The sequence below is a fragment of the Eleutherodactylus coqui genome, chromosome 8 (assembly GCF_035609145.1).
Source record: "Eleutherodactylus coqui strain aEleCoq1 chromosome 8, aEleCoq1.hap1, whole genome shotgun sequence".
Lineage (NCBI taxonomy): Eukaryota > Metazoa > Chordata > Amphibia > Anura > Eleutherodactylidae > Eleutherodactylus > Eleutherodactylus coqui.
This window is the reverse complement of record NC_089844.1, coordinates 146,304,388-146,326,127: the sequence shown is the minus strand read 5'-3', so window position 1 is coordinate 146,326,127 and position 21,740 is coordinate 146,304,388. Positions and strand designations below refer to the sequence as shown.

At 47.3% G+C, this 21,740-nt stretch overlaps 1 protein-coding gene and 1 non-coding gene across 2 annotated transcripts; both read right to left on the bottom strand.

Annotated features, from left to right (window-relative positions):
* Positions 1-3,867: 3,867 nt before the first annotated feature.
* On the bottom strand, positions 3,868-14,084 carry RNF151 (ring finger protein 151). Its single transcript, XM_066577533.1, has 3 exons — positions 13,826-14,084; positions 10,075-10,171; positions 3,868-5,510 (listed from the first exon to the last, which is right to left on the bottom strand). The coding sequence occupies exons 1-3, from the start codon at positions 13,879-13,881 to the stop codon at positions 5,118-5,120; spliced, it is 546 nt and encodes a 181-aa protein (XP_066433630.1). The 5' UTR covers positions 13,882-14,084; the 3' UTR covers positions 3,868-5,117.
* Positions 14,085-21,464: 7,380 nt separating this feature from the next.
* On the bottom strand, positions 21,465-21,593 carry LOC136578187 (small nucleolar RNA ACA64). Its single transcript, XR_010786607.1, has one exon. It is a non-coding gene; the product is annotated as a small nucleolar RNA ACA64 (small nucleolar RNA).
* Between the last annotated feature and the right edge of the window lie 147 nt (positions 21,594-21,740).

Sequence of the window (21,740 nt, the reverse complement as noted above, 5' to 3'; positions counted from 1 at the left end):
GGCCACCTTTACACCTGTAAATAAACACACAAAAACACAGCGTTTGAATTGAAAAATTCTATGTATTTATTACAAATGTGCATAAGATCAGATGTACAGAAGGCGTCGTCCTGTAATATAACATCAGTGCTCCAAATCACAGCATTTCCCGCAATCTTTCATTCCATTTCGCTAAATAAAGTTGAATAACTGTATATTGTACATTTCTGCGACTTTCTAATATACTTTGTGTTCCATTTGTTTACCACATGTCAAAATATCTGTTTATTCTCAGTGAATGGAAACATCAGGAGGATGAAAACCGTTCTGACCCATCCGCACAGCTGCTCAGCTCGCTACAGGAGTGTATGGAGCAGAAGATTTTTGCAGCAAATTCGCAGCGTTCTTGTCGATTTGCCTATTTATGCTGCGGATTTAAATGGTTAAAATCCACAGCATTTCCTTAAGTAATTGCGCGGCCAATTCCGCACCATTTAGATGCAGATTTATTGCATATTTGCTGTGGGTTTTGCATGGATCTGGCCCATGTGAATGTGGCCTTAGGGTGGTTTTACATCTGCACTGGAACCTCCGTTTGGCGGTTCCGTTGCAGATCTGGCGCAGAAGTAGCGTTGCAAGTAGCACTTTTTCTTCCGGTAAAATGCTGGGCAGCTGAGCGGAAACCAAATGTACTTCATTGTAGTCAATGGGGTCCGTTCGACGCTGTTCGGTTCTGTCATAAGATGGATCTGTTTGACAAGGGGATTCCCCTTTTCAGCTCCCCGAACGGAGCAGGAAAACAGAACCTCCGATCCAGTTGTGAAAGCAGTAGAACCAGTCTTGCTTCCGTTTGAGCAGATGTAAACAATTGTGCTTCCATTCACTGAAAGCAACCAGACATTGTGTAAACAAAAACTAGAAATACAAAGTACATTAAAGGGGTTGTGCAAAGATGGCATCCCTGTTCATATGCTTTATGGTTCTATGGCATGTCAATGATATACAGCGGGGTACCCTGTACTGGACCTCCCTTTATAATCCAGACCAATAAGAGCAGCTCCCGTTCTGGTGGCCCTTCTGCATTCCTGACATTGCCCCTGGAGCAGCCATGGCCTCTCCCAGCACAGTGAGCTGATTGCCAGGGGTGCCAAGAGTGGGCCTCACTTTGTGGAAGGGGTTGTCAAACTTAACATAGGCCATTTAAAGAAGATAAATAGAAAATGTAAATTCTAAAAGTCCATTTCTAAAATACCTATGCAAATAAAGAAGATGGAACAACAGGTATTGTTTCACCTTCCTTATTTGCATATATTTCACAGAGGAGCATGCATGGCCTTATAAGTCTCCTCACTCACCTTCTAGGTGCTCTCCTTAAGGAGTGATGATAGCCCTCCCGACTAATAACACATGATACCCCCTCCCCATCCTACTTCCAATAGCAGTTCTTTTGGTTTCTTTCTTGGGGTCATTATGATAGATTGCAGGAAGTTTAGTCTCTTAGACCCCCACTAATGACTACAACAAGGGACTCCTACATCCATAGGACAGCTGCATACAACTGTATGAGAAGAACCAAGTTCAAGTGGGCTGCTGGGCCTACACTCCATATAAATCTGCTCCAATGGAGCAGTCGTGCTGAGGAGGCCTGGGGAACCCTCGTTCTAGCAATAAATAGGGGTCTCAGTGGTCAGACCTCCTATAAAGTCATTGGGGCATCAAAGGGGGCGGACAGCAGTGCATGACAGGGGGGGGGGGTCTATAGGACAGCAACCCGTATGCGACATCGGCCCATCAGGCCCTGCACTAGGCATAACACATTAGGGGCACATGCACATGGCGTTTTTTTCTATCCGAAAAATCGTGAAATGTGCTTCAGATCTGCAGCAAATTGGTGAGGTGTGAACGTACCCCAAGGGTGCTTCCACAGGAGTGGAATAGTTCTGCAATACGCACCACAAGATGCGTCTTAGGCCGGATTCACAGGAGCATATTTGTGCATGAAATCAATTTGCGTGCATTACGCAGAAAAGACAACCCATTGATTTCAGTGGGTTCATTCACAAGCACGTGTTTTGTGTGCGCAATTGTGTCATGCCAAAAAAACGCAGCAGGCTCTGCCACTCATTAAAGAATTTGGACATTTTAACGGCTAGTAAATCCAGTGGTACAGACAAATACGATTACGCTCATGTAAATCCGGCCTAAGGGCTTATTCACACGTCCGTATATCAGCTGAGTTATCACGCCTGGCGGATATACGCTGTCCCTCTCTGCAGGGGAGGAGGCGGGTTGGGCTGGGAGCAGTGCACTGAGCTCCCGCCCCCTCGCGACTGTTTGCAATCGGAGGGACAGGGCGGAGCTAAGTTCCACCCCCATCCCGCTCCCTCCCATTGCAAACAGTGGCTAGGGGGCGGGAGCTCATTGCACTGCTTCCGGCCCGGCCCGCCTCCTCCCGCAGCAAAGAGAGACAGCGTGTGAAAACCCGGCCGATATACGGACATGTGAATAAGCCCTAAATCTGCTTCTAAACCTGCATGCCTACATGTGGATTTTGCGGCAAAATTGCCAGCAGAATTAGGCTTCGTTCACATGGGCGAGCACGATATTGGGACAGGAAACTTCGGCCCAATATATCGCACTTGCGAACGTGTGATTTTCGCTGCGCAGCGATGCGTTTTTGATTTAAATTTGCATCATCGCACATGAAAAGATAGCGACCGCTCCCTGTTATCTTCAATGGTAAGAATCGCATCTCCATCGCATGCCATGCAATTTTTTTTCAAGGTCCAATTGAAAACAATGGCCAATGTGTACCAAGGGAACGCCGAAATATAGGACATATGTATATCAAATGTCTGTGCGTGTTTTGTGCGCATCGCACAAAACATGCGCAATAATCCCGTCTGTGTGAATAAGCCCATAAGCAGATTTTATGGTGTGTAATGCAGAAATATTCTGCTCGTGTTAAAGCATTCCAAGGCTTCCTTTACACACAGGAGAACATTTATGACAGGCTGTGCACAAAAATTTGCAACTTTTTGTAAGTTTCTCGTGACCTTGCCACTGTGGGCAGTATTAGTAGAACAGGGCGAGGTTGCCCACAGCCTGGCAAATTTACTGGCATAAAGGACAAATCTTTGCTCATAGAGTTTACTTTCTGGCACATGGGTGGTCAGAGACACCTCTTAATAAATTTGTTGTGTCTTACTCCGGCGGGCATTGCCCCAAGACCCGTGTATGAAATGCCAGTTCAAGTAAATGTGCCCCATATTATTTTTTCATAGTGTTCTATAAAAAAAAACATGACTTTTATGCATTTTTTTATAGGTGTTTTCTTGGATGCTGTTTTTTCTTCCATGCGTTCTTCTAGTTCTATAGAGAAGTCCATGAGAGAACGCCTGAAAGAAACGCCCTATGTAGAGCGGACCGCATGTAAATGGGGTTTTCAGGGGAACACTATTGGTGAGCTGTCCTCAGTAGTTGATTGGGGTCTGCTGTTCGGGACCCCAGCTAATTAGATGTCCACTGTTAGCGCTGCTACACACAGGGGTTTGGAGCGGAAGCTGCTGCTCTGACCCCGTGTAGTGGCCAACGCTTGTAACTGCAGGTACAGCTCTTATTTAGTTAGAACTAAAGATGAGCGAGCATACTCGCTAGGGCACATTACTTGAGCGAGTAGTGCCTTAGCCGAGTATCTCCCCGCTCGTCTCTAAAGATTCGGGGGCTGGCGGGGGGGATTGGGGAGGAACGGAGGGTAGATCTCTCTCTCCCCCCCGCCGCAACTCACGTGTCACCCGCGCCGGCCCCGAATCTTTAGAGACGAGCGGGGAGATACTCGGCTAAGGCACTGCTCGCTCGAGTAATGTGCCTTAGCAAGTATACTCGCTCATCTCTAGTTAGAACGCAGCCGACCGATCCAAGCGCCATTTTACTATACACGGATTGGAGTGTACCGTTGTGCTTAGTGTCTGGGGTCCCAAGTGGCAGACCCCCAGCCGACCAACTATTCATCACCTACCCGGAGCACACATCATCAATAGTATTTACCTGGATTATAAAAAAAAACAAAAAACACGGACACCAAAAGTGATGAAAATCACCACAAAAAGAGGATTGTATATAGTGCGTTTTATAATGCCCCGCCGCGAACATCTGTCTGTGACAGAATAAACGTGGCAAAAACCGCTGGGTAAATTAAAGCGGTTTTTGGTAAATGTATCAAAACTGTTTAACAGTAAGAGTTTATTGACACAAACGAGATTATCACGCGGGTTTTGTGCGGTGCAATGCGCACTAGATCCACACGGATATGGAAGCCATTCTTTGAATATATTCACATAAGTGATGCTTTTGCCCTCACAGCTCGCTGCAAGGAAGAATAAAAAAAAAATTCAGAACATTCTAGATTTTGGCGTTCCCTCAGAATGGATCACCTATTGTTTCCATTGGGACCTTGGAAGAAATTGTCTGGGGCGTCTGATGTGTACGAGTGTGATGCGGCGTTCCTCATTGAAGAAAATCGTGTGAGATATGTGCACCGCGAGACGCACAAATCGCACATGAATATGAACCCCATTCTTTTGAACATGATCATACACTCGAGCGATCTCCTCCCGCATTGCATCGCACCGTGATGCGGGAAACAAATCGCAGCATGTCTTTGGGCGTACCCTTGCATCGTATACTATGGGAGATACTCTGCGATCACTACTTCCCGGAAGTGATGCGAGGCGGTTTTGATATAAAAGCACCTCACATCCCGGGGAAATCGAATGTTGGCAAGCGCGATAATAATCCGTGGTTCATGGCCTGATACTGTGTGAGATTAGCCTAAAACTTCCTTTGTTGCCCATAGCAACCAACCACAGTACGGTCTCCATTTTTCAACCTGCTGAGGCAAAATGAAAGCTGCGCTCTGATTGTTTGCTGTGGCCAACAAGGCCGTCTTACTGGTAGACAGTTTTGATAAATGTGCGAGGCCCTATGTGTGAGGCCACCCTAAAAGAAAACCGGTCTGTCACCCACAGCAACCAGTCACAGCACAGCTTTCATTTTAGGGCGCTTGGAAAAGAAAGCAGCGTTGTGATTGGTTACAGAGGTCTATCACCATGACGATGAGCGGCAGCGGCTGTGAGCAGTCACTCAGCCTCCTCGGTGCTGGCAGCGGCCGGGGTGCCCTCCAGCCCCTCGCTGAGCAGCTGTATCTGCCTGCTCATCTGTGAGGAGAGGCTCTCTATCCGGCGGGCCTTCTGGCGCAGCTTGTGCAGCTGCTTGTTGTAGGTCTCTTTCAATTCCATGTAGCAGTTGTGTTCATCCCGGTTAGCGGGGGTCAGCAGCGTCCCACATCCCATGTGACACATCTCACTCCAGTACTCGCAGCTCTGGCTGTGGTCTTCTACGTCCTTCCTCAAGACCTGGGCAGAGCATCCGCCATTGGCGCAGGCCACTAGTCCGAAAGCGCACGTCTCTGCATGTTCCTCGCTCCTCAGGAGAGGGAAGAGGGCTGGGCAGCCATTCTGCTCGTTAGGACACTGATAATCAAAAACCGATACATGTGTATGATGTCATAGGTCGCCACAAATAATCGCTAGTGACCCCTACGGGCTCTAGAAAGGAGTTACACAGAATGATTGAAAGAAAGAAAAAACATGGCTGCTTTCTTCAAAAAGTAGCGCCACATCTGTCCCCAAGTATTGCAACTCAAACGTCATTTACTTCAGTGGAGCCCAGCTGCAATACCAGACACAACCACTGGACTGGCGTGGTGCTATTTCTGGAAAAAAGAGCCACCATGTCTATCTAAACATGGAAAATCCTTAAAAGGGGTTTTCCGAGACATTTTTAAACATTTTTGAGGCTTAAAATGATGCGAAATAAAGAAAAAAATGTAAGCTCGACTACTCTAGTGGCTCCCCATCCACAGTTCTTGTAGCTTGGAACGCCATGTGCCATATATTGTGCAGTGACTGGCTTTAGTGGAGATTCTTCCTTGGCTGCTGAAGCCATTGATTGGCTGTATGGTCACATGCACAATAAACAGCACGTGATTGTTCCGGGTTCCGCTCAGTGGGGACCAGACCTCCAGCGCCAGATGAGGAGCCATTGGAGTGGGCGAGTATCCATTTTTCTTCTTTATTTTACACCATTTTAAGCTTGTAATTCTTATTTAAGTCCCGGAAAACCCCTTTAAGGCTACATGCACGCTGGCATTAAAAAATTTTTGGCCGATCTTCTCGGGCACGACTCAGATTGGACAAGCTGTCCATGTGCCGTCTGATGTGCTGAACACCGCACGTACTATTTCCATTGGAAAAATCGGACACGAATAAGACATACTGCGAACAGGACATGCTGCGATTTTTTTTACTCAGACTATCAATCCGAGTTAAAAAAAAGCCCATGTGCATATACCCATTAAAATAAATGCGCCCTATCTCTGTCCGGTTTTTGGGTCCGAAAATCGCTGTGAAAATCGCAGGTGTACAAGCGTAATATTGGTCTGATCTTAAGCTCGCTTGTGTGAATACACCCTCATTTGAAGAAATCTCATCCATACACTGCAGAAAAAAATCCACAATGTTCAGACGGGCGTATATCGGTCGGGTTTTCACGCCCAGCCAAAATATGCTGTCCTTCTCTGCAAAGGGAGGAGGCAGGAGAGGACGGGAGCTAGTGCACTGAGCTTCTGCCCCCTCGCCACTGTTTGCAAACAGTGATGAGGGGCGGAGAGAGGACGGTAGCTCAGTGCACTAGCTCCCGTCCCGTCTCCTCCCCTTGCAGAGAGGGGCAGCATATATTGGCCGGGTGGAAAAAACCTGACCGATATACGCCCGTTTGAATAAGCCCTAAGACTTCGTTTAGACGAGCGCTATTTTAGCGCTGTATAGGTGTGTAAAAAAAAAAAGCGCACCCATACTGCGCTAAATATCGCGTGAATGGGCAGCTGCTCACCTGAGCAATTGCATTTGAAAAAGCGCAGCTGCTCCAGGAGGAGAGACTTCGGGAGAGACCACAGGTTTTGGGACTTCCCCACAGCAGGGAGAGTGTGAGCGGGGTTACAGAAGATTAACCCATAGTCCTGCTCTGTCTGTTCCAGCTATAAAGAAATCCCCCACAGCCCAGCTCGGTCTCTCCCTGCTATGGGTTAATTGCCCCGCTCTCTCTGCTACGGGGGATTAACCCATAGCCCGGCTCTGTCTCTCCCTGCTACAGGGATCCTCAAGGAATATCTCCATAGCGCAGAGAGGATGGGCAGGGTTAGAGAGAGGGACAGGGATAGAGGGCAGATCCTTCTATTCCCATCCCCTCCTTCCATGCTCTCGGAGACAGCCCTGTAACCCCGCCCCCCTCTAGGCTTGTGGTGCAAGTCAATTAGTGCTGTGGATTTTTACAGTGGTTTTCACCCCCAAATAAGAGGTGAAATCCGCTGCACCAAAATCTATGGTAAATCCCCATCTGGGATAAGTTCACATGTGGTGAATTGGCAGTGGATTTTCCACAAAGGAAAAGTTGCAGCTAATCCACACCCAAATCAGCACTGTTTGTTGGGGATTTTGATGTGGGTCCAGAGCAGATTTCACCCCTTCAATCCAATGTAATTAAGGCTGGATTCAGACGAACATATATCGACCGGGTTTTCATGCTCAGCCGATATACGTCGTCTCTCTCTGCAGGGGGGGGGGGGGGGGGGAGCCTGGAAGAGCCAGGAGCAGTGCTCTGAGCTCCCGCCCCCTCTCTGCCTCCTCTCCGCCCCTCTGCAATTTTTGCAATGGGAGAGGCGAGACGGGGGGGGGGGGGGGGCGCTAATTCTCGGAACTTAGCCCCGCCCCCGTCTCCTTTCATTGCAAATAGTGCAGAGGGGTGGAGAGGGGGCAGAGAGGGGGCATAGAGGGGGCGGGAGCTCAGTTCCTGCTTCTGGCTCTTCCATCCCCCCCCCCCTGCAGATGAGGACACCGTATTTAGCCTCGGCGTGAAAACCGAGCCGATATACGTTCGTCTGAATCCAGCCTTAAGGAGTAAAATCTGCTGTGGATCCACATCAAAATTTATGTAAAAATGTACAACAAATGGTGCAGATTTTGGCACAAATCTTAGCGATTTGCTGCAGATTTTTTTGCAGCAAAAAAATTTCCGCAGCAAATCTTTCATGCGAGAATGTGCCTGCAATGCGTGTTTTTCGGCAGATTTGCAACAAAATGTGCAGTAAAAAAAATCAGCATACAATCCACAGCCTGTGGACCTACCTATATGCTTTGTGTTTTAGTTCCCCACCATTTGAAGAACTCTGCTTGCTGTCAGTAATTGGGATCATCTTTCTTTAAATCCAGGTTGAAAAGCCCAACCCAGCACAGGCGTACAGGTCATTTAATGCTTACTTTTCTAGAAAGAGTGCCACCATTGTCCATATGGGAGTGTGTAGTATTGCAGCTCATCCCTCTTTATTTGATAATTTTAAGTTGTTTTTTTTTTCTAAATTTCTTTAAACCCCTTAAGGTAAATTTATGGCGCTTGGTTCTGGGCTTCATGATAGTAAAAATACGGTGCAGAATTAAAGCTCCTGCAATGTAGTAGTAGCAGGTCGGGTCCTCGGGTGTTAGTCAGAGCCGAGGACCCAGAGGAGAAGTGTTTTTTAACTGCTTCTGCCTTCTTCTTTAGACTATGTAGCGTGCAATGATAGTGTGCATGTCCTCCAGAGGTTTTATATGACCTCATGGGGGACAGAGATGTAAAAAATGTTACAAAAATAAGTTAAAAATGTTTATTTACATATACCGGTATATAATAAAATGACCTGCCGACTAATGCCAACCAAAACCGTCCCAATACGCAGTGTAATCCAAGACAATACAAATTGTATATCAAAACACCCAAAACAAAAATTAGGAATCCATTCCTGTACTTTATTTTAGTGGAAATATACTAATTTAAAAAATAAACAATTATAAAAAAATCTTTTTTTAGCTTTCTATCACTAATAGGGCTTATTTATATGAGCATTAGAGATGAGCGAGTATACTCGCTAAAGGCAATTGCTCGAGCGAGTAGTGCCTTAGCCGAGTATCTCCCCGCTCCAGACTGAAGGGAGCTGCGGGGGAGAGCGGGGCGGAACGGAGGGCAGATAAAACCACCATATTCAGGTCCTTAGGGCTTATTTACACGAGCATATATCAGCCGGTGTTTTTACGCCGGCCGATATACGCTTCCATCTGTGCAGTTTCCCCCTTGCCTACTCCTCACTGGCTCTCTGCCTGTCTCCTCCACTCCAGGTTTGCAATGGGAGGGGGTGGGGTTAAGTTTTGCTGTGCCCCACCCACTCCCATTGCTGCTATGGACAAGGGGCAGGAGCTTAGCTCCACCCCCATTGCAAACCGCTAAGAGGGGAGGAGGGAAGTGTATATTGGCCATCCGTGAAAACTGTAAATAAGCCCTAAAGGGGTTAAGTCTGTAGGAGAGCTTTTGTAACAGGCTTTATATCTGAGGAAGGGAAATGCACACGGGCAGAATCTCCACCCGTGCCCACTGCCATAGGATTGCATTAGTTAATACAATGCTATGCAGACAGCCGCGATTTGACCGCGTGAAAACTTGTGCGGTAAACAAATCGCGGCATGTCCTACTTCTGTCTCACAAAGGCCCGCACAGAAACGTCACTAGTGACGCAACGGCTCCGCTCCGCGCATGTTTTGGCTGGGCGGCAGTCGGCACATAGCAGAGCGGGGAGATGCCAGGAGGAGGTGAGCCGCAGTGGTCACTGCAGGGGCATGGCTCACATTCTCGCAGCGGTATCCGATCAGGATGTCTGCAGGAAGCACAACGGTGGGTGTATGTTTCAATTCACTAATAGCAAGCAAGCAGAGATCTTGACTGTCAGCTGGCACTCAGTAGTTAAAGGGGTTGTCCAGTATTAGAAAAACATGGCTGCTTGCTTCATGGAAGTGGAGCTGCAGTACCACACAGGACCTGTGGACAGGTGTAGCGCTGTTTCTGACCGTAAGGAGCCATGTTTTTCTAATCCTGGACAGCCCCTTTAAAATCAATCAGTAATGCTACAAAAAGCGTCGGTGTAGTTCTGGCGCAACAGCGCACCTCTGTTACCTTGACTTGTAGACGGTTGATTTTCCTCTTCAGTTTGTGCATCTGTACATAGAGTTTACCCCTCACCTCCGTTCTACAGCACGGACAGGTCTGCTGTCTGGGAAAGGTAAGTACACGTGACTAAGTGATCACAGACTAAAATGCTCAAAGTAAATGGCAGTTAATTAAGGCCCCCTTATGCATATTTGTGCACACTTGGGCGCTGAGTATTTGCAGAATGAACTGATTTTTTGCATGCGCATCAGCGCACTGTACCTTTTGCAAGGAGTGTTCATTTGTGAGCGGCAAATACAGACACACTGATTGAAATAGCTAATTAGTTTAATGTGGTTTGTTTTTTCATGCGTAACTGTGCAGTATTTCACGTATCTCCTGGCGTATTGACCATCTAGGAAAATAGAGCATGTTGGTTTTGGGGGGTTTTCGTGTGTGACCAAAATGCACAAGAAAAATATGTGCAAGTGAACAAACCTATTGAAATCAATGGATTCTATTTTCTGCGTACTGTGCTTGCAAATTTTACGACCATGTGGAGGGGGCCTTAGGCCGGCTTTACACGGGGGGGGGTTCATTTGCGGTCACAAAATGTGCGTGCAATACACAGAGAATAGAGTCCATTGATTTCAATGGGTTCATCCACGTTTCTGTATTTGATGGCTTATTCAGATGTGCGTATATCGGTCGGGTTTTCACGCCTGGCCGATATATGCTGTCCCTCTCTGCAAAGGAAGGAGGCGGGACTGGAGCTAGTGCACTGAGCTCCCGCCCCCTCTCCGCCCATTGCCACTATTTGCAATGGAAGAGGGGACGGGGTGGAGGTGAAACTTAGCTCCCTCTCTCCGCGCCTTGCAGGCAAAGGGAGGGGGCGGGAGCTAGCGTATTAACCCCTTCATGACATGGCCTATTTTGGGCTTAAGGACGCAACAATTTTTGGCGGATTTTCTTCTCTGTTTATCAAAAGCCATAACTTTTTTATTTTTCCGTCGACGCGGCCGTGTAAGGGCTTGTTTTTTGCGTGGCGAACTGTAGTTTTTATCGGCGTCATTTTGGGGTACATTAACTATATTGTAAAACTTTTATATTTTTTTATGATAGCAGGGAGAGAAAATGCATCAATTCTGCCATAGATTTTTTTTTACAGCGTTAATCATGCAGCATAAATGAGACATTCCATTTTTTCTGCGGGTCGGTACGGGTACAACGATACCAAAATTCTATTTTTTTTTTTTTAGGTTTTTCCACTTTTCTGCAATAAAACACTTTTTTTGGAAATGTTTTTTTTTTTCTAAATCGCTGCATTCAAAGTCCTGTAACCTTTTTATTTTTTGATGTACGGAGCTCTGTGAGGGCTTATTTTTTAAGAGACGAGCTGTAGTTTTTACGCGTACCATTTTGGGGTACATACGGCTTTTTTGATCACTTTTATTGCGTTTTTAGTGAGGCAAAATGCTAAACATTAGCATTTTGCCTCAGTTTTTTTAGCGTTTTTTTTTGCGTTTTTTTCCGTGCACAGTCAAAAGCATGTGCAACTTATTGTACGCGTCGTTATGGACGCGACAATACCAAATATGTGATGTTTATTTTTTTTTTCATTTTTTTTATGCTAATCTGAGAAAAAGCATAAAAAATGTTTTTTTTTCACTCTTTTTACATTTTTTTTAATTCATTTTTTTAATCTTTTTTTTTTTTTTTAACAACATTTGTGTCCCCCTGGGGGACTTTGACCACAGCCCTGATGATCGCTGTCATAAGGCATGGCAGAGCTACTGCTCTGCCATGCCTTATCGCTTATACAGCGATCTCAGGCACTGGTAACACAGGACGCCAGTGTCTGGCGTCCTGTTACCATGGCGACAGCCCGGGCTCTCGCGATAACATTGCGAGAGCCGGCCGGAGACACAGAGGGAGTGCGCTCCCTCTGTGAATTCTTTCCCTGCCGCGATCTACTTAGATCACGGCAGGGAAGGGGTTAACAGCAGGGGGCGCATCTCCGATGCCCCCCCGCTGTTGCAGTGGGACGCCGGCTGTGACTGACACCGGCTCCCGCTGCGGGATCATATGTGATCCCGCGCTGTCTCCAGGACGTAAGTTTACGCCCTGTTGCGGGAAGTACCCTGCTGCCAGGACGTAAACTTGCGCCCTGCAGCGGGAATGGGTTAAACTCCGGCCCCCAGCTGATAAGGGGAGGGTGCGGGACGGGGTGGGAGCTAGTGTGCTAATCTCCCTCTTACCCCCCCTTTTCCAGCAGTTCCCATAGGCTTACATAGGAGTCTATGGGACCAGCCGCCGTATTCCAGCGAAATATAGGTCCAGACTAGAGATGAGCGAACGTACTCGTTTAGGGGAATTTCGCAATCGAGCACCGCTTTTTTCGAGTAACTGACTACTCGGGCGAAAAGATACGGAGGGCGCCGGGGGTGAGCGGGGGGTTGCAGAGGGGAGTGGGGGGGGGGGGAGAGCTCTCCCCTGTTCCCCACTGCTACCCCCCGCTCCTCCACGCCACCCCCCGGCGCCCCAGAATCTTTTCGCCTGAGTAGTCAGTTACTCGAAAAAAGCGGTGCTCGATTGCAAAATCGCCCTAAACGAGTACGCTCACTCATCTCTAGTCTGGACCTATCTTTTCCGGTCAGCATAAAAGCGGCCAGCCGGAATGCATACTGTATGTGCTATTTTTTCCAGATGGCTGACTTTACGCCCCCTAAAAACGCTCATCCGAACAAATGCATTGGAATCCAACGCATCAGATGGTCGCGATTTCCCGGCCGACAATTTATCGGCCTAACAGACACATTACTGGTGTTGTACCAACATTGTGGCATACGTTGTACACCAAAAGCAGGAGATGTTACGCCTCTCACTCCACTAGTGTCTAGAAACGTGGGCTTGCTTTGCTGCATAGCTATTTATGAAATGTAACTTTCAAAAAACTTGAAAAATTTGTCTCTGGACATATTTAAAAATGTGAGAAATATATCAACATTGTCCGACATTTAAAAAAGCTGCTGCATTTTAAACTGGAGATGGGTACAAAAGTGGCATCATAAAGCCCTCTGCTGATAAATAAGGATGCTTGTACACTGCTAAGTGCTGGGTGAACCTAGACTTATTCCCCATTCAGACAGCAGTACTTGTAAACCACAACCACGACTGGGTCCACAATACAGAAGAGGTGCAGATTTCCCATTCTAGTTCTTCCCTCTATATGTTCCTCTCTTGACTATGGCTTATAAATACTGACCAAATACCGCCATGTGAACGGGCCTTAGTTTGCATCTGGGCTTCCATTTAGCTGTTTCGTCATGGGGACAGAAAAGCAAAAAGCCAGATCCATCCTACGATGGCAACAAATGGTGCCAGACAGACCCCGTTGACAATAATGGGGTCTGCCAAGTTCCCATCGTGCCCTCCGGCATTTTCTCCTACACAAATATTGCAGCATGCTGTGCTATTTTGTCCAGCATCTTCTGCTGGAGGCTTTGACAGGTGCATCCAGCACAGATGTGAACAGAGCCTTAACTAACAAGTCCAGGGGCCACCCAGCAATTAGGGACAGTTAGAGTGGATCACCCTATCTAGGGTACCGGCAGTACAGAATAATCTCCTGCTGTGAACGGGCTGATAGTTCTCCAGTATATAATGCACATATATCATACTTGGATTCAGCTTGTGGACAAGCAAGCCCCACTGCTGATATACAGAGCTGTGATATAACATGTAGTTGTCATGTGACCATGTTCCCTGAACCCCTCACCTCTTTAGCCACTGTAATATGCATTTTCGGCAGAAGATGTGGCCACAGGATATCATGACGGGGCATCGCAGTACACCATGGCAGATGGAGCACAGGAGATCATCATCTGGATTTTCCGTAAAGATATCAAGATCGTATCCACCTCCCTAAAAACATAAGTAATCGCCAGAGGTATCAGGTCAGCAATAGAAGATAAGCAGCCATTACCATCGCCATGAGAAGTTTTTTTTTTTTCCCTTCCTTTTCTGCAGACCCTGCAGTAATTGCATCCATTTAAGGCTGGATTCACACGAACGTATATCGGCTCGGTTTTCACGCCGGCCGATATACGGTGTCCTCATCTGCAGGGGGGGAGGATGGAAGAGCCAGGAGCAGGAACTGAGCTCCCGCCCCCTCTCCGCCCCTCTGCACTATTTGCAATGAAAGGAGGCGGGACAGAGGCAGGGCTAAGTTGCAAGAATTAGCCCCACCCTGTCCCGCCTCTCCTCATTGAAAATAGTGCAGGTGGGTGGAGAGGGGGCGGGAGCTCAGTTCCTGCTCCTGGCTCTTCCATCCTCCCCCCCTGCAGAGAGGGACGCCGTATATTGGCTGGGCGTGAAAACCCGGACGATATACGGTGGTCTGAATGCAGCCTAATACCGGTATTCAGTAACATGGGAGTTAGAGAGACCGCAGAGCTCATTGTGCTACACTGTTCTGTAACTACCATTCACTTCAATGCAGATGCAGGGATACAAACCTTTTATTTATATTTTGATGAGACGACTGTGGAAAGGAGGGATTTTTGTTTCAAACTTTTACTACAAAAAATTTAAATATTGTGAAAAAATATTTCTACATTTTTTTTTTGTCCCCATAGGACCACAGTATTAAATTATACTAGGTTCTTCAACGCAGTCTGTCACAGTGTGCCACACTTTCATAGGCAATCATTCATAATAACCCTCGTGGCCTTCATAAGGCCTCAGGCTATGATGACAACTGAGGGGCACCTCCTGTTTGCATTGCTGGGGGGTGGGAGTTCGGGAGTCGGTCAGAATTTAAAGGGTTAACAGCTGTGATCGGCATGAATGCTGATCACAGCTGTTGGTAGCGGTTTTCAGCTGTCAAAGAGGGCTGACATGCACTGTACATGTAGCGGGCTCCCAAGCCAGCTCCGTGGAGAGACACCCAGCGTACGCCGTACAAGTACAGTGCATATTGACAAGTGGTTAAAAAAAAAAACCCAAAAACAACTTGTCCCACACAAAAACAAGCCCTCATATGGCTGTTGGAAGCCGAGTCTGCTCCATACAGACATCCGATATGTGTCATGTATGTACTGCGCACATTGGGAAGGGGTTACTTCACTTAGTCTTGGATCCCATGGGTAAAGGGTCATTACAGATCACATTGATGCCTTTACCCCATGGTGGGGGATAATATCTAAATTATGGTGATAGTTTCCTTGCTATTTACATCTGCTTTATATACATTAAGCGCTCCTTCACACTAGCGTGGGTGATATTGCCCTCGCCATCCATGAAACCCCGTGGATGCAAGGCGGTTTGATGTGAAAACAGCCTGGCATCACTGAGGGGATGAAGAGTGTCACAGCTGCGGCAAAGGTACACAGAGTTTCCACATTGCTTACAATGGGGCCGGCGCGGCTACCGTCGGCCCCATTGAAGGCAATGGGGCTCAATGCAAGAGCACGCAGATAGAACATGCTGGGATGTTTTCTGCATACCATCACATCGCGGTGCCACGCAGGAAAACATTGCTAATGTGAATGACCCCTTTCAAAAGAATGGTGTTCATATTTGTGTGTCTCTCGCTGCACAAATGTTGCGCAATTTCCTCGTGTGAAGGCAGTTTAAGTTCATTGCTGCTTTAATCCTCGGTGCTTGCACAGCTTCCTACTGCGGTCTGTCCTATTATATCTATTAAAAAAAGGGTTATAGCTGGATAATTTTGTTGCCCATGTTTCTTATTTTAGTATAGCTGCCTATTGCAGTTGCTGGTCCAGAAATATTTAAATATATATATCTATATCTATCTATCAAAAATAAAAGATTGGATACAAGATGTGATACAGGTGGACATGGAGGCTCTAGTACCCTGTTGTATCGTCTCTAGCTTGGATACAAGATGTGATACGGGTGGGCATGGAGGCGCTAGTACCCTGTTGTATCGTCTCTAGCTTGGATACAAGATGTGATACAGGCAGCCAGGGAAGCTCTAGTACAGCCTCTAGCTTGGATACAAGTTGTTATATGGGGGCATGGAGGCTCTAGTACCCTTTTGTACCGCTTTTAACTTTGATACAAGATGTGATACAGGGGCATACATTCTGTATGGTATCCTGCAACTGAACCTCTAGATTATATAAGCTCTCAACGTTGGCATCACAGATGGTCCTGTACATGTTGTATGGGTGATAAATCTGTGCGTCCGTGTCTTCGTGTTCCAGCAATATCTTGGAAGCCGCCATGAGATGAACACACGTGGCTGCAGGATGTCCTGAACATACCGCTGAGCTGTCATTGTCCCTCATACCACTCTTAAAGGTGACCGACTGCCATACACAATGGCACCCCAGACTATCCCCACCAGCAGGGGGCAGTGAGCCACTCACCCCATGGTCTCCAGCCTAAACTTAGATGCAAGCTCCTTCCACTCCATAGCGGTCTAGTTTTATCATTCATGACACAACTGCAAATGGAAGCATGTGGCACAGGCTGTATGTGTAATCGGCCTCATGAGACTAAGGCCCTGTGTTTTATTTAATTTTTTTAACCCACTGTTTTCAGCTGCATTGACAGAAGTTTGTCCCAGCGCTTGACTGCGTTTTCAGGTTATAAACGCAGCTATGGAAGCTGCAAATGCCTGAACTAGAACACTGCAGCTGAAAAGCGTTAACATGGTAACCACAGTCCACCGTATTCTCCGCAGCACTGAAAACGCACCTCATTCATTTCAATGGACAAAGCATTGGATTTTCAAAAAGCAGAAATGTATTGAAAAAGGTAGCGTTTTAGCACATGTCTAAGAAGCCCCATTAACCCCTTCCCGCTCCAGGACGTACATTTACGTCTTGGAGCATAGGGGTATGCATGCAGAGAGGCCGCATTGTGGTGCAGCTAGTAGTCCAGTGTGTGATTCTTCAGATACCCCAGCCTAAAACCTTGCTGTGAGCCAATGAAGCATTTGCTACTGTTGGGGTATGTTCACATGTTGTGGATTCTCTGCTGCACCAGGTCATGCAGACGGATAGATTTGTCAGGGAGTGCAGCCCCTCTTCTGAAGGTGTAAAATCCACAGCAAAGTTATTGTGCCGAGGGTTCACACTGCCCACAAAGCAGTTTATGCAGATTTTTTTACCTGCGGCCACATGGATTAAATCCTTCTAAATCTCATCCATTCTAATGCAATATGCTGCAGATTTTCTGGATGCACACCCGCCGTGTATTTGCACAGATGAACATACACCAAAGTGTCACTGGAACCCTTCAGCAGCTGTCAAACAAGCTCAGCATACTGACAGGGACCCAGTGTCACACCCGTTACCCTCCCCATCACATCCCTCTACATACCATATCAGTGTATACATATACTCCAACACCTCAGGGAATGTGGGAAATAGACATACCACCGCCTGTCCTAGCGCAGCCATCCACCGCTCAGCTCTTTCTAGATCCATGTCACATTCATTCCACAGATCATGTGCAGCCAGTGCTCCGGCAGACTGCAGACCCCATCACATCCCCCCTTCCACGCTCTTCCAGCCGTCAGCAGCTATTCCCAACACGGCCGGCTATTGGCTCCTCGGATCAATGGGCAAATAGTTTACTAGCAGTGTATTGTCATCAGCGGGCGAGGGGTCAATGTGCACCCATTGTACTCCAGAGGCAGAAAGTTGTGAAGCAAAGTAATGCAAACAGATCACACAAAAGGTCTGCAGACAAAATGCAACTTTATTGACAAAATTAATGTTACTGAACAGGAGCACCAACAGTACAATTCACGAATGTAAGGCCTATTACATTGCCCAACGATAATTAAGCAGTGGGAACGCATGCAGTGAGAACGATCAGCTACAAATTACTCAGACCCCAAAATTATAGTTGGTCTGCCACTACTGTTCTGTGTAAACAGGCCATTGTTCATAGAGAAGGGGGGCCGGTGGACAGAACGACCCCTGGCCTGCCCCATTCACGGACTGACTGCTGGGACAATCAGGCCCTTTAGTGCCCTTCAGTCTCACGTAAAGGGCTTTTATACATTATACACATTAGTACTGTAGACTCCCCTTCCCAGCAGCTGCAGGTCATCTTGAAAATCAGGACCTGCAAAAGGGAGAGGAATGCAACAAATTTCTAATATGCTTTGTGTCTACAGATGCGTTTCGCCATGATATGAGAACTCCCAGCATCCTTGGGGCCAGTATTATTGTATCTTAAAGCCACCTGGTGGTGCCCAGATTGACAGGGGATGGGGGCAGGGGTGACAAAGCCTGATGCAGTTAGCCTGCAGGTCCTGCAAGGCCCCTTCGGCTTAGCAGCAGCAAGCAATTTAGTCGGCCACTGGGGCAGAAGCATGCTCCTTCGTGCTACCTCCCTTCAGGGTTGAAGTAGTGGACAGCGCCTGTATTGGGACATCCAAAGCTGTGAGCGGCAACCAAGGAGGACAGAGTCGGCAGCCGCCAGGGGCTTGTGGGACACAGCTGAGAGTCGGCGGCTGGCAGGGAGGTGAGAGGCGGCTTCTCAGATGCCGCACAGAGCCGGTGGGTGGCATGGAGGTCACATGTGGCTGCCATGAAGATGCAGAGCCATCGAGCGGCACCCAGGTCGGAGCCAGCTGCCTTGACTGACTCCTAAGCCATTACCCTGCACATGGAAAGGGGGGCACGAGGTTCCTGCAGTAACATGTAATAATGTAAGCCTAAGACAAGTAACCTTCTGCCTAAGGCTGGGGCGCTGGCACAAATCTATTCATACTGGGCTGCTAGAACCTTTGTCGTTTGACCCTATTGAGCTAGGGTGTGAGGGGCATTCCTCCTGTCAAACCCCTAGCTTCTGGTGGCATCAAGATGTGGCTTGCAGTGTGATCTAAATATCCACAACTATTGCAACAGTGTAACAATCCTACTTGGCTGTATCCACAACTCCAGACCACTACATACAGTAGAGGGGTGGAGATCCTAGAGGCACCTGCTCCTATGGAGACTTTTGGCATATCCTGTGGATATAATGCAAATTTGAGATAGGATTACCCCTTAAACATTAGGCAATTTGTGCTACCTACCATATCCTCCATGGGTTCAGACCAGCCAAGCTAATCTACGCCTACACACACTAGTGAGTCGTGGGTGGCCATGACCTTCCTCAAGACAGTAAGTGCCTGTCACACTGATATCTGCTGTGTATCTGTTGGGGCATTGGAGAAACTGGCATTTAATTAGTAGCAGCCAGACACAGAACTTGTCCTGCATATTCATGAGCTGGAGGCTAGCCACACCAGCCGACCAAGCAACGCAAATACACCCGTGTGCATTAGGCCTTGGCTAGTCCTCTGTGCATTTGCTGGTAGTGATAAAATGTAAGTTTCTCCAAAACTACTACACAGATCCAAACAGCAGACATACACTATATGGACAAAAGTATTTGGATACTGCAGAAAGCCAGCAAATATGCAAATACTGAGTTTGCTGAGCGGTATGCTGGGAAGGGCATGGGTAAAATAAAAAGCTGCTCATTTTGTAACTATTCATCCAATCAAGCACTTGTGGGATGAACTGGAGTCACGGGTACGATGTTGCCACCCATGCCCATCCTAACAACAATCTCTTCTCACAGCCTGGTACGAGGAATGGAAAGCTATTCCTGCCAGACTTGGAGAAATTGTGGAAAGTATGCCTCGACGTGTTGCTGCTACAATATAAGCAAAAGGAGGGCCGACACGTTACTAAATAGAAAAATAAAGTACTTTTTCGGAAAAACATGCAAAGTCCAAATACTTTTGTCCATATAGTGCATTTGTGCTGCCCTAAAAAGGTGCAAGCTACCTTTGGTAGTTAATAACCACTATAGGCCAGGAAATCTCCACGAGACTGACCATTTTGGAGATGCTCTGACCCAATTGTCTGAGCATTGCTCAGATTATACTTGCCTCATTTTTCCAGCTTCCAATACAACATCAAGAACTGACTGGTCATTTGCTGCCTAATACATTATGTTGACAAAAGTATTGGGACACCTAGAAGGTGAGGAAGGTTGATTTAGTCACATTTTTCAATACATATTGGGCCACCTTTGGCCTCAATGACTGCAGAAACCCTCTTTGGCATACTTTCTACCAAGTTCTGACAGATGTGTGAAGGGATTTGCCTCCATTCCTCCAGGAGAGCTTCAGATAATGATGCAGGGGACAATGGGCGTGCGCAGATACGGCGTTCTAGTTCGTCCCAAAGATGCTCGATGGGATTGAGATCCGGACTTTGGGCGGGCCAATTAAGTTGGCAGATGTTTTGCTCCTCAAACCAAGCCTCAATACTGCGTGCTGTATGACACGGTGCTCTCTCATGTTGGTAGAAACACGGAGCTGTACCAAAGTATTGCCACAGGGTAGGTAATGCCACGTTGTCTAGAATGTCTCTATACGCATTGGCGTTGAGGGTGGAATTCACTATAACTAATGGCCCTAGTCCTTCCCAGCAAAAACACCCCCACACTACAACAGAACCACCTCCAAACTTCACTGTCGGGATGATGCCGTCACGTAGAAACCGCTCTCCAGGCAACCCCCAAACCCAAGTGCAGCCATCCAACTGGGATATGGTGTACTGGGACTCAGCAGTCCACAACACTCGCTTCCACTCATTTACAGTCCAAGAACGCCGCTCCAAGCACCATTGCAGTCGCCTCTCTGCATTCACCGCAGTGATGTTGGGCTTCTGTGTAGCCCCTCGTCCCCGGTAACCGTTCGCATGCAGTTCCCTACGGATAGTTCTGGTGCTAATGGATGTTCCAATGACCTGTGAGACCTCCTGAGCGAGTGTTTCAGCAGACAGTGTTCGGGACGCCTTCACAGCTTGTATAAGGCTTTGTTGACCACGTTCTGTCAGTTTACGAGGTCTCCCTGAACGTGGCTGCACCGCACACACCCCAGATGTTTTCCATTTCCGAACAACATTGCCAACAGTAGACTTTGGAAGGTCCAAAAGCGCCGAGATGTCCCGTACTGATTGGTTGCCCAGGTGACATCCCACCACCAGACCCCGTTGGAAGTCTGTCAACTCTACACTTCGTGGCATTCTGATTGTTTTTGTACTGGGATATACCTGAGTGATCCTCTTCTACCTAATGCTCCTGTACCCAATTTGCATATGCCCTTCACCTGACAGCACAGGATTGGTGGGGGTCCCAATACTTCTGTCAACATAGTGTATATCCCCCCCAATAGTTGCTATTGTCACCAGATAATGTTCTTCATTATGTCATATCACCGACAGGTCATCTGTGCATATTCTTCATGTTCACATCCCATCAGAATAAGTCTGGTCCCAACACAAGACCTAAAATAAAAGATGACAAGGGTTAAGTAATGGGTGAAGCTGCAGTCATACACGGCACAAGTACCACATGCTCCTTGCATCACTAAATGTCGGAGCACGGGTCTCATTACACGCATACAGATTATGGGTAATAAGCTTAATGCTCCTAATTCCTGTAGGCACAGAGATCTTACTAAAGGCTACTGAGGAGGCCAGAAGTAATTTTCAGTCTGTGCCAATGTACATATGCTCAATAAGATCAGCCCATCCCGATATCAGATCACTCACAGTAATAGAATGCCAATGTAAGGCAATCACCCTACAGCACTATTCTACATAAGCCAACTGTATATAACATAGGACTCCATTAGGTTCCTGGAA